The following is a 16,863-nucleotide window of genomic DNA, read 5'->3' as shown; positions in this document are numbered from 1 at the left end:
TTACTTTCAACTTTTTTTGTAGAGAAGGTATCCTGTTTTAATAAAATATTCTCGATTGTAGATTTAGATTGTAAATATGTAAAGTTTCCATTTAAAAATGGATTTGTAACTATGCATCATATGCATCTGTATTAACTTTATTTAAATTTTATGATATTTTTTTACTTGTTTTTTTTTATTTATTCTTATTGTATTCTAGTGTACCTTTTTTTTATTACATATTTTTAATTTATTACATTTCTTGTATAACATACTTTAATATAAATGCATGTATAAGGGTAAATACTGTGGTAAAAGTTATTTGAGTCGTAATTACTCAAATAATAATTACTAGAGTTTTACCCTAATAATAATTACATACTTATTTATTACATTCCTGTTTATTACATACTGTACTACTCTCTAAACTTAACTGATTTATAGAGATGTGCCAAACCCAGTTTATGCTGAGTCCCCGATTCCGGGTATTCGGAGGAAACAACCGGGTCCGAGTCCGGGTACCTGGCACCTAGTCCAAATTAAAATGGTTGTATAAAATCTTGAAAATCTCTAGCTTTTAATTATTTTCACAAAATAATGCTGATTAATTTGTGTTAAGTAAGTGTACTTAATATATCAAGTTTCTTACTATTAAATAATAGTTAATAGGTTGTAAATGTTTGGAATAACTTGCCGTCTTACGTCGTTAACGCCAAAATTATCTTGAGGCTTAAAATTAAAATTAAATCACACAAAAAAATGGTTATTGACTTCATAACACTCTTAGACTTATATCAAAAAGTTTATTGGCTGATGTTAAAGTTAATAGCAATCCTGTTAATAATATTTTGACACAATTGAACGTACCACTTAAGCTTATAGTTATAGCATTTAAGGTAAATGTTACTAAAAATTTCTTTTAAGATACCTGCTGGGTACTGCAGAATTACCGGATCCCCTGGTCTGAATCGGGTACCAGGTACATCACAACCGTTTTATAAAATTTATGTCATCGTATTGTCATGTATTATGTCGTCGTATTAAAATGTCTAATGCAATTGTTTCATTTGATGAGAGAAATGAATCAGATTTTCTTCCATTAAACTGAATTGCTGCTGGTACCTTACTGAGTGATATTCCTATGCGAATTAATAAGCATCATTTAGTCGAGTTTTACTGGCCTCCTCTAAAAAATCCAGAAAATGTATCAAAGGCAAAAAGTCGATGTTTAGGAATCGAGTGTAGGGGAGAAATACTCCTATTGAATTATAAAAAACCCGTATCCGCGTCCCGCATTGCGCATAAATCTGTCATAATTTTACATAAGTTATTTTTTGTAAACAATATGCGTAATTTATTCTATGATATATTAATTTATTTAAAATATTCATTTATTTAAAATATTTTTCAAAATATAGCCTAAACCATAATAGTTTTTTAATTATAAAAAATATCCACATTTTATATTGGATATTTTATTGAGGAGATTTTTTAGAATTAAAAAAAATGCAAAAAAACTTTTTTTCTCTATTTTTTTGTAGAATCTTTTTTTAAGAGATTATTTTTTCTTTAGGCAAAAGTTTTGTTTATTTGTTTGTTAGAAGGGGCGGATATTAGGGAGATAGGCCCCCATCTCATCTAATCTTATGCTTAGCCAAATATTGTTAAAATTTAACATTAGTATGTTGTTCAGCTAACCATAAGAAAACTATCCCCGGAAAGAAAAAAAGCCCTGTTCCACCCTCACTGTTAAAATTTTTTTAAATCTATTCTTTTATAAGCAATATTGAAAATATTGTCTGTAACAAAATGTTGATCAGATATTATAAAAAGGTAACAACTAGAGGAGTACCGGATATGATATCCGACCGGATAATCTGGTCAAAATGCCGAATAATTGTACATTATATATCTGGCTGGATATATCACTATAATATCCAACCGGATATATCATATATCTTAGATAATCTCTCATCCCACCTGTACACATATTGTTATGCTGTAGTAGTTTCTATCACTCAGTTACAGAAGAGATTTGAGCACATTCTGTCTCAATTGAGTTTACTTCGAGTGTCAAATTTATAATATGGTTAAGGAACAGATGATTATTTATTACTAAAATAAAAGTAACTGTCAGTTCTTGATTAAAACTCGGGTTTTATACAGGAATTAAATAAGGAACCCATTTTAGGCTAACACTAGGGTGAAATGTGCCCCTGGCATCTCTTTTTTTATCGGTTGCTTCTTAATGTAAGGCATATATGCACCTTTAATTTTCAGATAACAAATTGTAGAGCATAAATTGAATATCCTTAAAAATTGTTTTTAAGTTTATTTGTGCGAGGCTAGTTGATTATATCATTTTTTGAAAAGGGGGATATTTTAGACCACTCTCCTCAAATATTTAACAAATCACGTTGTTTAAAAACTGAAACAAATTAGGCCTATTAAACAGGCTATTTAAAAATGATATGATATTTTATTAAATTTGTTAAGTTAATGCCTGATTTAAAACTTAAAAAATAACTAGAATTAGACAGCTTCGTACCGAGCCAACTTAGCGCTTCGGGAAAGCAAGAAAAACTGTGCTCCCTTCCTCTTAAAAAAATTAAATGTTAGTGTCTTTAACTCTCAGATAATTTTTATTTAAAGAGAAGGGGGCGCAATTTATCTCATTTACAGAACAAAAGAGCGCTCTTTTGTTCACCAAATGAGCTTTTATTAATTAGAGTTTATGTAAGGAGGCGCAATTTTGGTTATCGTTGTTGTATTAGAGCTATTTCAAGCAACACAAATCTGCACTCAAGGTCGTACAAAATGTTTTCTATTATAACTCTGTAAAAAAAAAAAAATTTGCTTGCGCTCAAGCTTCAAAATGGCTGTTGTGGTAATTAAAAATGTTTTCTAATAAAGACAACGAATTTTGCTTAAGAAGAACTTGAGCACAAGGTAAGATTAAAAAAAAAAGATTTTCCTTAAAATTTCCTTTATTTTTTTCTTAATTATAATTAATTCACGCCCTCAGTACGGCCCTGTAATTAGAATAGAATGGAACTAGATTTTTCATGTCACTTAATGTTTTTAAAACGATTTGTGGCTATGAAAATAGCTGTTTTTTAAACTTGATAGGGTTGTATCATTGACATTGGAAAGTATCACTGACATCCGCATCTTTGATTGAAATGTGGGCACACTCGCAATGATACCATTGTGGACATTTTGTGCATTGCACCCAATCGTTCTTTTTAGAGGATGTGTTCTTGCAAATCTGTGATAACAAAATATTAAAGGTCATCCTTGTAATCACTACTACAATATCTATTACTCCATCAATTTCTCAAATTTCATAGACAGCTATAATTTAGATATAACTGTAAACAACTCAAAGAAACAAGGAAACATGTGTTTATAAGGATAGGACCTAAAATGTAACAACGGTATATATTTATTTTTCGCCAACCAAATCGCATTTAATTCAAAGTGGACGAACAAAATAGTAAAGGAACAGGTTATTCCCTAAAACAATATTAGAATAAAAATTTCAGCTTATTATTATGTTAAAATAAAATAAACACTTGCCCTGCAAATATTGTACAAACGTTCAAAACCACTTTCAAGGTTCTTTAAACACCTACCGCATAAAGTATCGTATATATATTTACGATATTGTACTTCATTAAATGGATCATTGATATTTTTTTCTGAAAACACAATTTTAAAGAAAGTTAAATAAAATAGAAAATAAAAAAGTCGTGTAATGATGGATTTTTAAATAGTCGCAGACAAATTATAAGTTATGCAAACTATAATTAACAATTATAATTTATTGAACAATTACAGAATTAAATTTATAGTTAACAATGCATAAATGAATTTATATATGCAGTTAATTAAATATAAGCAACATAATAAAAAGTTAGTTATAAAATCGACAACTAAAAAAATACTAACATATATATATTACACAAGATGCACTCTGTATGCAGAATACACATTGTGTAAAAATAATGATACCTTCACAAAGTTGTAATGCATAATAGCATATGTAAACACCGCAGTTGTAACTATCCTTATGTAAACAATGACTTGGGGCTGAAATGACGGTTGGGTTTAAAATGTTAAATTTTAGTCGAAAAAGGTCTTTAGCAACAGCAATGGATTTTTGTGTGATGAATTATTTGGCATAATATTACAATGGAGTGGATCAAGTACAGTTACTTCTTTTGTAATAACTTTTAGATGTATTAAAATCCAATGAGAATTAGTTGGATTAAAAGGAATAAGGACTTGTTCTATAACTTTAGTATCAACATCTCTCCATAAAAACCGTAAACTTTTTGAACAGCTTAAAGCTAATGCTTCAGTTGGACCCAAATATTTCATTGAAGGGTACCTTTTTTCTAAGCAATATAAAAAACTTCCTATGACTTCATCTTGAAGCCAGCCTTTTTGAAAACCTGGAGTGCTTTTTTTTAAATTAAAGGAAATGTCAGATGGTATATTGTTTTCTAATGTCAAAAGGGAAATAAAAGATATTTGGTGAGAGCCATGTCTAAATATATCAATAAATTAAAAAAATAAATAAATATATATATATATATATATATATATATATATATATATATATATATATATATATATATATATATATATATATATATATATATATATATATATATATATATATAAACAAACACACATATATACAAATATACTGAAGGAAATATAGTTTGTTTTATTTACTGTCTAAAATATCATCCATTACATCAAATTAACTTGAATAAGGAAATTTATTTAAAAGCTAAGATATTCGTAGAAAAATTGAATAGTAGCAAGTATTTGAAAATGTATTTAAATAGCTTACGTAATGAGAGTCTTGGTGAAGTCACAAGTTTCAATCTTATCGCATATTATTGTACTTTGTTTATCATGAATTAGATCAACATGTTGCTGAGACAATCTTTTCTTTTTGGTTTTGTGCAGGATATTGATATGGTTTTGTTTCCTTTTTCCTATTTTCTTTTCTTGTTCTCTTAAATTTATTAGGCTGCCATTGATTATCCAACTTCTTATTTGGTTCAAAATGTAAAAGGTTATTGTGTGGCTTTATAGGTATCTCAATTGAATTCATATTTTTTATGGCTTCAGCTTGACTGATCATGTCTTCCAGTTGTCTGTTCATTGAAGGAAGTTGCAAATTTATTATCATGGGATGAGAAATTAATTTAGATATTTCATCAATATTTTTTTGAAACCTTTCAGTCTCATTAATAAATGTTTGTGATTTTTGCTTCACTTGATTATTACCAGTATTAACAGCTAAAGATACTTTTGTGCAGTTTTTTTCTTGAGTTCTTAAAAGAAATGATCGTAACTTATGAACATGCTTGCAAAGGATTACCATGTCATTACAATTACACCTATATAAATGCTGACACAAACCATTACAGGCAGGATTTAGACATGATTTTAAACACAAACTTTCCTTACAAGTGTCGGTTAGAATGTCAACATTGTATGTTACATCTTTTGATTGACTCTTAGCTGTGTACTGACTTAATGAACATTTAATAATACATTTATCTGAAATCAGCATTCATTTTTCATGTCTTTTTTTGTACTTTTTTGGGAGAGATATTGCTCCAAGATAAATGGTGTCTCTTGTGGCGCCAAAAACTATCTTCCTCGATTGTTAAAAGTAAATTGATTAAATCGTCTAACCTTTTATTAGGTCGTCTTTCCATATAAACTGTTTTCAATTTGTTATGAAATGACTCATGACATATTAGTATCAGTGTCAGCATGTTGAAAGTTGCGATAACAAGAAACCCATTTTATATGTCGAGGAGCATAGTGTGTAACAAAGTAACTAATGAAGTTAGGACATTTATGTTCATATGCCTTTACAAAACCATTTATAGTTGATAAAAAAACATCAGGGTTTTTTTCGTCAATGATTGTCTCTAAGATCCTATAAATTTCTTCTTGTAAATTAGATGGACCGACTAAAGGAAGTTTATTGCGCCATGCACATTTTACATGCCATTTGCATAGCAAGTGGCGCACATCTCCAAAAACATTATTAAAAGAATTCCAGCCTGACAAATTATCATCTGTCATAACAGCATTAACTTTTACAGAATGATTGCATCTTCTTTTTATTTCCTCTAAGAATGGTGTTATAATTTGTTCATCTGCATGGTTAGAAATAAGAAAAGCTACTAAATAACCCCTTTTAAAATCATCTCGAACTAGTAAAGTCACAAGAGGAAATGCATACTGATTGGTGCAGTGTGTAGCATCAATACAAACAATTTGTGATGAATGCTTTTTAAACATTGATAGTTGATGCTTTGTTTGTATACCAACCACAAAGGAATCCTTATTAAGGTCAATGTCGTCATATACTTTTGGGCCAATAACAGTTTGCTGTCCTTGTGGCTTATAAACCAGAATGCTATTAAAATCTTCAGACTTCAACTTTTGAACAAGTAAAAAAGTTGAAATGCTATCATCAGGGTGAAGCCGACATCCCTTTTTTACTGCTCTGTTGATATCAGAAATATTCTTTTTTGTAAGAAGATGTGATTTAGTTAAAACAGCATCTTCATCATTTCTATTTTGTCTGTCTCCAAAACTTTCCCTAAGATCACGATAAACCGTATTTACAGGTACACCTAATGATAATTTAGCAGAAATATTTTTTTTAATATTACCTGGGATAGGTTGGTACATGGTATTTGTAATACTAACACTGTGGTTATGAGTTTTGATATACTGCACATTTGTGACACCATTTTTGTTTACTGTGACAATCATTCTGGCAGGGCAGAAGGCACCTGATTTAACACTCCCTCTGTAGTACCTTTTATTAGTTTTTCTTGCTGGTTCACTAACAGAGCGATGCGATTTAGAATGACCATCATTTTGATAAATAAAGTAACTTGTTTTTACATCTTTTTTTATATTTTTTCCAGTGAAAAAACTACCAGTTTGTTTACTGAAAAAAACAACTATTAAGTTCCTCCTTTTCCTTCCATGCTAAGAATTCAGATTCTGATAAAAAAATTGTAGGATTCTTTGGAAAATATACCTTCATGACATTCCTCTATATGTTTAATAAGTTTGAATTTTTGAAAAAATACTTGGCCGCAGTCTTAATAGTGACATGGAGTTCTTTTATCTTTGGATTGATCATCTCTAAAAACGGTTTTATGTACCTGTAAAGCATGTCTTTTCATATTATCTTTTCTTGTAAATGACATCATACAAGCAGAACAGATAAAACTAAAAACAACAATTTTTTAATTAAGTCTTTATATACTTTAGTTACTTATTGACATCAATTAAGTATTTTACCCGGGTTTTTTTAACTGAATTTCTGTTAAACTATTCAATGGATCAATTGATGACGATGCTGAAAAAAAAAATAATGTCATTTTTGTTTTTAATTCACCATAGACAACCACTAAAAAGTTCATATTATCAACAAAATGGTTCTTTTAACTATTTAATTTTGAAAAGGGGCGATTTACTCTCATATGAAAAAAATCCTTGAAAGAGGAGATTTATTGTTTAAAAAAAACTTGACAGAAGAAAAACTTACTCTTATAACAGAAACTTTAAAAAGGGGAGAATTACTCTCATATGAAAAAAATCATTAAGAGAGGATATTTACTCTTTCAAATAAAACTTGACAAAAGTAAATATTACTCTTACAACAAAAACTTTACAAAAGGGGAGAATTACTCTTCCACACCGCCAAATAGGTTAATTTTATTAATAAAATAATTCTCTTTAAGAATTTAATTTTGAAAAGGGGAGAATTACTCTCATATAAAAAAATCCTTAGAAGAGAAGATTTATTGTTTTAAAATAACCTGATAAAAGTAAAACTTACTCTTAAAACAAAAACTTTAAAAAGGGGAGAATTACTCTTACCACAGAACACCACCAAAAAGGTTCATTTTATCAATGCAATTGTTCTTTTTAACTATTTAATTTTGAAAAGGGGAGAATTACTCTCATATGAAAAAAATCCTTAAAATATGAGATTTATTGTTTCAAAAAAAACTTTACAAAAGTAAAACTTACACTTTTAACAAAAACTTTAAAAAGGGGAGAATTACTCTTCCACAAAACACCACCAAAAAAGTTCATTTTATCATTAAAATTGTTCTTTTTAATAATTTAGTTTTGAAAAGGGGATAATTACTCTCATATAAAAAAATCCTTAATTTAAGGATTTTTTTATATGAGTTTTAAAGCTTATAAGAGGAGATTTACTTTTTTATGGGACTTACTCCCACTATCGATATTACATAACAACTCAAAAAACTAAAAACCCTACCTTCATAAGGATTTATTTCTGCAGCATTAACAAATGATAATTTATCACTAAGTTTGTTAAACATTTCTTTGTTTACTTTCACAATAAGTTTATTTACTTTAACAACACCAGGAATTCAAAAACTTTACTATTCACGACAAATTTTCACGACTAAAACATGCGACAAACTATGCAGGTCAATTTACGGGCTAATGTTTACGTCGGGAGTATTTCCCCCCTACGTAAAATTCGATGTTTAGAGGCAGAGTTAATTTGGCGTACTTATGCCGCACAAATTTTGGCTACTGCTGGTAACTTTTTTTTATAATTATATAAACTTTTATTTTGAATGACTTATACATATGATTAAAAAATGAAGATATATTGTGATATAAGTTATTTTTCAAGTTATTTGTATTTAGATTCTAATCATGTCATTTCACATTTAAACTGATGAAACAAGCCTATGAAAGTCATTCCAAGTTATAGACAAACAACCTGCCAACCTAACAGACTGCTTCTTTTTGGTAATTGCTGTCCTTTGAGACTAATCAACCTCCAATACCATACAACCATATCTTTATATATACAGATTATATGTTTTATATATATATATTATGTTTATATACACTATCTTTTATACTTTATATATATATATATATATATATATATATATATATATATATATATGTATGTATTACTATATGTTCATATATGCAGCAGTGTCTATGTACACTTTCCTTTTTACTCAAATAATTTATTAATTTCTTTAAATAATTTATAAAATATTTAGAATTCATATTATACAAGCTGATGAAAACGACACAAGCGAAGTTTGCTCTGATTGTAGTGAAGAGTTCATTGAACAGTAATCATTTGTATTAGCGATATATATATATATATATATATATATATATATATATATATATATATATATATATATATATATATATATATATCTTTTTTTATTCGGAACAAGAAAGTTATTCCAGTGCACAAAAAATTTTAACATGAAGAAAAATCTTCTTGTTTACCCAATTCAGAATGTTCATCTCCAATTCAAATTATACCAAAGCCAGCTCCTTCATTATCTTTATCACCAAAACATTCTGATATTTTCAAGCAATCAGATTGGAATGAGTGTGATGGTGAAATTACTCGTCATAATAGTGAGTTAATATGTTTTACCATTTTTGTTTGTTTTTTAATTTATGTTTTGATTATGCTAGTTGCACTTGATTTAGCAGCTGTTCTTAAAAATAAAACATATATGCTCACATCCAGTTCCACTGCTAACAGTAACCCACCCAACATAAGACAATTTTAAGACGTATGCAACTTGTCTTTAACTCGTCTAGACGTCTACAACTAGTTAAAGACGTGTTTAGGACGGCTTTTCAACATCTCATTAAGACATCTTCCAACAACCAGTTTAAGATGTCCTTAAGACATCTTAACAAGACGTCTTTCGGAATAACCAGTTTAAGACATCCGTGAGACATCTTGACAAGACGTCTATCGGAACAACAAGTTTAAGACGTCCTTAAGACATCTTAATAAGACGTCTCTCCGAATAACCAGTTTAATACGTCTTTCGGAATAACCAGTTTAAGATGTCTTTCAGAATAACCAGTTTTAGACATCCGTAAGACATCTTAACAAGACGTCTGTCGGAACAACCAGTTTAAGATCTCCTTAAGACATCTTAACAAGACGTCTTTTGGAATAAGCAGCTTAAGATGTCTTTAATCGTAGAAGTATTAGAGATGGACGTGCAAAGTTTTAACTTTTTTGCAAACCATGCTAGTTGCGCATTCTTAAAAATCTATTGTTATAAACAATAATATTTTATGAAATAACGCGAATGATGAAAAGAAATTGAGATCATTTACTTGAATACATGTATAACTTAAGAGGTAATAGTTAATGCGAAATATCAAGAAGTTTTGTAGCTACCTAGAGCACAATGGCTCCATGTTTAGTGAACTACTCCATCTACCATACTGCTGCAGTCTTCTGGTTTATGAATATTAATGAATTTTCTATTTGGGCTTGCTCCATTAGACACTATAGCCCTTAGTTTAAGTCCAATGGATTCTTATATCAAATATATATATGTATATATATATATATATGTTTAACAACAGGAATATATACAGTTAAGGATAAATAACTTATACATAAAATGAGTATAAATGCAAGAAAGAAAAAGTAATTTGTTACAGTTTTAAAGAATTTAGCAAAACCAGTTTATGGCAAACCGCAAGAATAACTTAGTATTTAACATTAACATAACATGATTTACCAGCTATATATAAACTGAATTTTACTTGACAAAAACTAATGGGTTATTATGTGCTTTTTATAATAAATGAAATAATAAATGAATTATGAAAAACGAAAACATGAAATATCTGGCGCATTTTGCAAGATAATTATAAATTTGAATAACTTTTTAAAAGATTTTGCATTATCAAATAAGTTAAAAAATACCCATTAGAAAATGCACCTACCAATAAACAACTCACAGTGGAATATATATTGGGGAGCTTATAGAGTAGTCGACGCAAAAAATGGCGGCATATGGGAATAAATCTTAAAAAATACCTAAATTTAAGGCTAATGAACGAAGAACCAAGGAGTTGAATGAAACCAGATCTTGACAAAAAATTATATTTAAGCTTTTTTATGTTTCGCTATACTTTTTTTAGTCATTTTAAAATTGTTTTTACAGGTCTACTTTATCATTGACAGACTTTGTTTACACGAAAAAACGTGTCCAAATTTACAAATGTTTATCTTGAAAAAATGATAAAATCTGTTCGTGCCGACAACTAATTTCCTTTACCTTGGATTAATTTGTTTAATAATTTGTCAACACGTGAAGTAGTTACTTTATCCTGAACAGTCTTATTAAACAAATACTATGAAAGTTTAAACTAATACTAAAAGTTTAAACTACAATAATAAGTTGCACGTCCATCTCTTATACGTCCATGCTTTAATTCCTTCCTTAATTGAGTTTTTAATTACGTCTTTAATTCCAATTGCGGAAGAATGACAAGAATTGTATGGTTTATAAAGTTATGCGGACAATTTTATCTGACAATAAAATCAGTTGTACACACTGTTAAAGTTAGAGCTTTTTTCTGTGATGCCCCTGGAAGATCATTTTCAAAATGGACTGTTGCGCTCATACTGGATACTATTCTTGTGAAAGAGGCATTATCAAAGGTTCTTGGGAAGGAAGGGTAGTGTTTTATGAAGAACAAAAGTTTTGCAAGCAGACAGACTACGATTTTAGCTGCCAGTCGTATAAGCAACATCAGAAAAATATCTCCTCTTATAGCTGCTGGTTTTAAATGTGTTTTTCCGGATTTCTGCCTCGACAATATGCAAAAGACCAACTAATAATTCAAAAAAATTTTGAATTATTTCGTTAAGGTCCTATGGCTATTTTATTACAAACACATATTTTACAGATTTCTGAGAAACTAATCGAATTTAGAAATTAGATTGTTCACTAATGATTAACTTCAACATGGATCTACAGAGAGGCGGAAAGAGTAGTTTTAAAGAAACCCACCTTTACAAATGTGTAATTGATAAGTGTCTTCGAATGCTGCTTTCCAAAAATACAATGATTTTCTTGCACTATTATTTTTTTATTAATTTTCTCTTTTCAGCGACAGTTCGAGCGACATATCCAAAAGAATTGGAAAAGACTGTCCATGAATTTATTCAGAACATGTTAAAAACGCACCAGCATTACGAAAATCTTATTAAAATATAATTATGTACTCTTTTTTGTGGATGCTGTGAAATATTTCTACAGTAAATCATGTCTTTTTTTTCATTTATTGCATTTTGATAGTTCATATTTTTCACACCTTCCTATATTCAGTCACCACCTTCACGTCTCTTTCTAACACAATATAAAAATATATATTTATATTGTATTGGAAGGAGACTGGAAGGTAATATATATATATATATATATATATATATATATATATATATATATATATATATATATATATATATATATATATATATATATATATATATATATATATACAAGTCTTTTTAAGCCGTCATTAATACGTGTTAAATAAGAAAACTTGAAGACGTTTTAAATAAGACGACTTACTGTGTTTCATTTGAGACCAGTTTAAGCCATCTTTAAGACGTCTGAAATAAGGCAACTTTAGGACATTTTAGTGAAGACGGCTTGAAGTGTTTCATTTGAGACCAGTGTAAGACAACTTTAAGATGTCTTAGATAAGGCAACTTGAAGACGTTTTAAATAAGACGACTTACTGTGTTTCTTTTGAGACCAGTTTAAGCCGTCGTTAAGATGTGTTAAATAAGACAACTTTAAGACGTTTTAGTTAAGACGGCTTACAGTGTTTCATTTGAGACCAGTTTAAGACAACTTTAAGATGTCTTAAATAAGGCAACTTAGAGATGTCTTAGATAAGACGACTTACTGTGTTTCATTTGAGACCAGTTTAAGACATTTTTAAGACCAATTTCAAGACATCTTCAATTTGTCTTTAAGACGACTTGTTGTTGGGTGGGAAGCTTTTATGTTTTTTCTATATTTATTGATAAGCCGATTTTTTAATGTAGCTAAACAATACTTTTTTTCCATGACTTGTATTAATAATGAAAAAAATGTCATCAAAGAACTTAAAATGGGTAAAAAATTAAGCCAAAATTTAATAAGAGAACAAAGAAAAGCTCTTAAAGAAACTAAAGAAAGCCAGCTTGTCAATATATATAATATTAATAAAGGTAATTGTTTTGTTAGAATAAAACATTAAAAAGCTTTAGAAAAAATTCGCGAATAGATTGGTCTAACAACAGTTCTAAGTGAGGATCCTACTTATAGTTATGCGACGAAGATCAGATCTCTCACAACTTAAAAAAAAGCAACGATTTTTAAAAACTGAATAAGATTAATATATATCCAAGTGACCCCATCCCACCTTGTATGTATGGTCTAATTAAAGCTCACAAACTTGAAAAATCCTATCCTATAAGAATAGTTGTATCAACAATTGGCACGCTTAACTATGGAATATCTTACTACTTAGTAAAGACAATACAATCTGTCTTAAACAAAAACAAAACACATTTAAAAAACTCTTTTGACTTTATTAACAAACCAAACTCATGGAATATAGTAAAAAATGAGGTTCAAGTTTCATTTGATGTAGTAAACCTCTATCCATCAATTCCACATAAAGAAGCTACTTTGATTCTTTCAGATAAATTAAATAAAGGTGATTCCTACAATTGTTTTACCAAAGTTACTATATCGGAAACTAAAAAGCTGATAGAGCTTTGCTTACATCGATGTTATTTCTTGTGGAACGAAGAAATTCATGAGTTGGAGAATTCCGGTCTTTTTGGTCTTTCGTTCATGGTCATACTTGCGGAATCTTTTCTACAATACCACGTAGAAAATCCTTTTAAAATGGCAAAATCATTATACCCTCCTCTTGATTTAAAGTCCTATCTAAAATATGTTGATGATAGTCATGCTAGATTTTCAAAAATTCAGGATGCAAAACAATTCCAACTTATTTTGAATAAACAACACCCTGCAATACAATACACAATCGAAATCGAATGCGAAAATAAAACTTTTTCGATGTTACGGTAATAAATAACACCAATGGCAAATGCGAGTTTAAAGTTTACATAAAAGAAGCCATTACGAATATTCAAATTAAACCTCACTCAAATCACGATCCCAAAATTTTAAGTGCAATATTTAAAGGTTACATTCACAGAGCTTACTCCATATGCAGTGATTTACATTTACAAAACCAGATAATTTTTCTAATTCAAATGCTCAACGAAAATGGTTACGACAAAAGCCAACTGGTAAGTATTGCAAACCAAACTAGAAAAAAACTGTCTATAAGTAAAAACAAATATCAATCCGAGTGTGAAACCCTCGATACAGTTTCATTACCGTGGATACCATCACTGTCCCCAAAATTAAGAAAAATATTTAGAAAAGTTGGATATAGAGTAGTTTTTAAATCGAATCTTAATTTAAGATAACTGCTAACGTGTAAAAAACAAATCTAAATTACCACGCAATAGCCAACCTGGAGCTTACTTAATTGAATGTAGCTGTTTAAAGAAATACGTTGGCGAACGAAATTGCAAATTAGAACTCGAACCCAACAACATCAAAAAAGCTTAAACGGGGGCAAACATCATTAGCCTGCAATAGCCACACATAGTAAATCATGTTCAGAAGAAATTAATTGGGAGAGAACTAAAACTCTTAAAGTAGAGACAAAAATATTTAATCAGAAGGTCCGTGAAGCTCTTGAGATACAGAGGCACCAATGTTCCCATCTAAATGAGGGATTAATATCGATAATGGGCAATTTATTAAAACTAAATTTTGGACACCATTTTTTACATTATAACGGAAGGATAAAACAGAAAGAAGCCATTCAACTGTTGACTTCAGTTAATTTTAATCGCTTTTTGTAACTTAAAATAATGTTACGAGCTGATGATGCTGGTAACCATAATCCAGCGAAAATTTCTCATAATAAAATAATATTTGTATTTAGAGAATTCGTATTATTTGATGTTAATATATATATATATATATATATATATATATATATATATATATATATATATATATATATATATATATATATATATATATATATATATATATATATATATGCATCGTAATACATTGTAAAATTTAATCAGGTTGCCCACTTTTGTTTCGATTTTGACCCTGAAACGGTAAAAATCAAAACAATTCCAATTTGTGATCAGAAATTTATAACTTTTTGGTGGGTTAGCATTGGTTTTTTCAAACCAACAGGTCATGACTTACTTTTTTTGTTATCTAAATTTATTTAGTAATTAAACTTATATCTATTAAGTGTACTTCAAGCTATTATTGTCTAAAATTTAAAAAAAAAAAACATTTTTTCGAGGTAGTGTGAAAGTTAATGCAACTACTTAAGATGCAAATAAAAAGCGAGTTGAGGCAGAACTTTCAAAGTGGTTTTTTAATTCACGGGACCGTGGTAGTGATTGTCGAAAACAGGGATATAATAGATTAAAACATTTCACCAAATAGCTCTTTGCCGAATGTTTTGGAAAATAATTTTTTTTTTTTTAATTGTTTTGATTTGATTTTGCATTCAAACGTTTGAGTTAAGCTTTTATATTTTAAGTTAAGGTAACTTTTACCCAACATTTTATATCTCAATTATTTATTGTATGTATGTTTTGCATATATTATTTGCAATAAGTTTGGTAAAGGTGAAAATTGGACTAGTACGGGGCTTCTGTGAATGGTAAAATGGTAGCTTATATTTTTTATTAAGAGCAGTTTCATTGGCATCGTTCTTAATAAAAGTTTTTTAAGAAATAGCATAAGAAACACTTTAAAAGACGTGGTGCCTCCACAGGCATTGCGTCTATTTTACATACTGGTTGATCTTAAGTCTGTAATATAAAAGTGTATAAATTTTGATAGCAATATTCAGACATTTGTTTAAGAAACAATATGGCTAGTCTAAAAGAGGGAAATGTTAAGTTTTAAGGTTTTAAGATGTTTTTTAATTATCACAGGATGTTATATAATTTTTTTAGAATGTTGTGAAATAAATTAAAAACAGGCCCGTGCCAACTGGGAAGGCAGCAGGGGCATTTGCCCTCCCACTTCTCTTAACAATTTTTCAAATAAATAATTTAGAAGAAATCGACTGAAAAATTATATATATAAAAAAGGTCCTTAAAACTACTTCGGGGAAGTTTTAAGTATTTTCACATAAAAGTTTTGTAAAACTTCCCATGAAATGGTTCATTTAAATCTAGTAAGTTTACACTTAATCTGACAACATTTTTTGAATATTTTTGTTTCAGAAAGTTCATGGAAGTATTTCTTTCCCCGAGTTTTTATATCTCAAACTATTAGAATAATATTTACTAGTAATTACATTTATATATGGTAATACGTGTGTGTTTCAAGCAATATTATTTCAATAGTTAATTTTTTAATAGTTTAATGGCAGCATGTCTTGTCATCAATACATGCTGCCTTTGTCACAATGCAGTAAAGTTTAAGTTATATATGTATAATGATTTTTTAAACCAGTTTATTTGGGTGCTGTATTTTTTAGTTTTCTGTTGCTTAAAAATATAAAATTCAAATCTGTTTTTTCAATTGATTTGTAAAAGTTATGTTAGACCAAGTATTCCTTTGCCTAATACATTTTATTGCCCTGACAGCGAATTGAACATAAATAAATTTTACTTTTTAGTTTTATATAAAAAATGTGACGCTTTTTAATCAAAATATTGTCACATTTCGCAGATTCGAGATACAGAATATCTGCGAAACGCAAACTATAAAAAAATGAGAAAACCCGCGGTAAATGAAAAAATATCTGGAATATATATGGGATTTCCCGTCGAAAACCCAGAAAAATCCCAGATGGGACCTAGTAGGATCCCACTGACAGAATCACAATGAGACCCATATGGGATACCCA

At 28.9% G+C, this 16,863-nt stretch overlaps 1 protein-coding gene and 1 pseudogene across 2 annotated transcripts; one reads left to right on the top strand and one right to left on the bottom strand.

Annotated features, from left to right (window-relative positions):
- Nucleotides 1-3,293: 3,293 nt before the first annotated feature.
- LOC149879195 (uncharacterized) lies at nucleotides 3,294-8,482 on the bottom strand (annotated as a pseudogene). Its single transcript, XR_016446932.1, has 4 exons — nucleotides 8,330-8,482; nucleotides 7,339-7,396; nucleotides 4,844-7,266; nucleotides 3,294-4,531 (listed from the first exon to the last, which is right to left on the bottom strand). The product of XR_016446932.1 is annotated as an uncharacterized LOC149879195 (transcript).
- Nucleotides 8,483-13,304: 4,822 nt separating this feature from the next.
- On the top strand, nucleotides 13,305-13,979 carry LOC149879194 (uncharacterized). The gene has a single exon (XM_090071294.1). The coding sequence runs from the start codon at nucleotides 13,305-13,307 to the stop codon at nucleotides 13,977-13,979; it is 675 nt and encodes a 224-aa protein (XP_089927420.1).
- Nucleotides 13,980-16,863: the final 2,884 nt, after the last annotated feature.

Source organism: Hydra viridissima, unplaced genomic scaffold (assembly GCF_058129835.1).
Source record: "Hydra viridissima isolate aposymbiotic clone 2 unplaced genomic scaffold, HvirCarnegie_v1 scaffold_14, whole genome shotgun sequence".
NCBI lineage: Eukaryota > Metazoa > Cnidaria > Hydrozoa > Anthoathecata > Hydridae > Hydra > Hydra viridissima.
The sequence above is the reverse complement of the archived record's forward strand: the minus strand, read 5'-3'. Positions and strand labels throughout refer to the sequence as shown.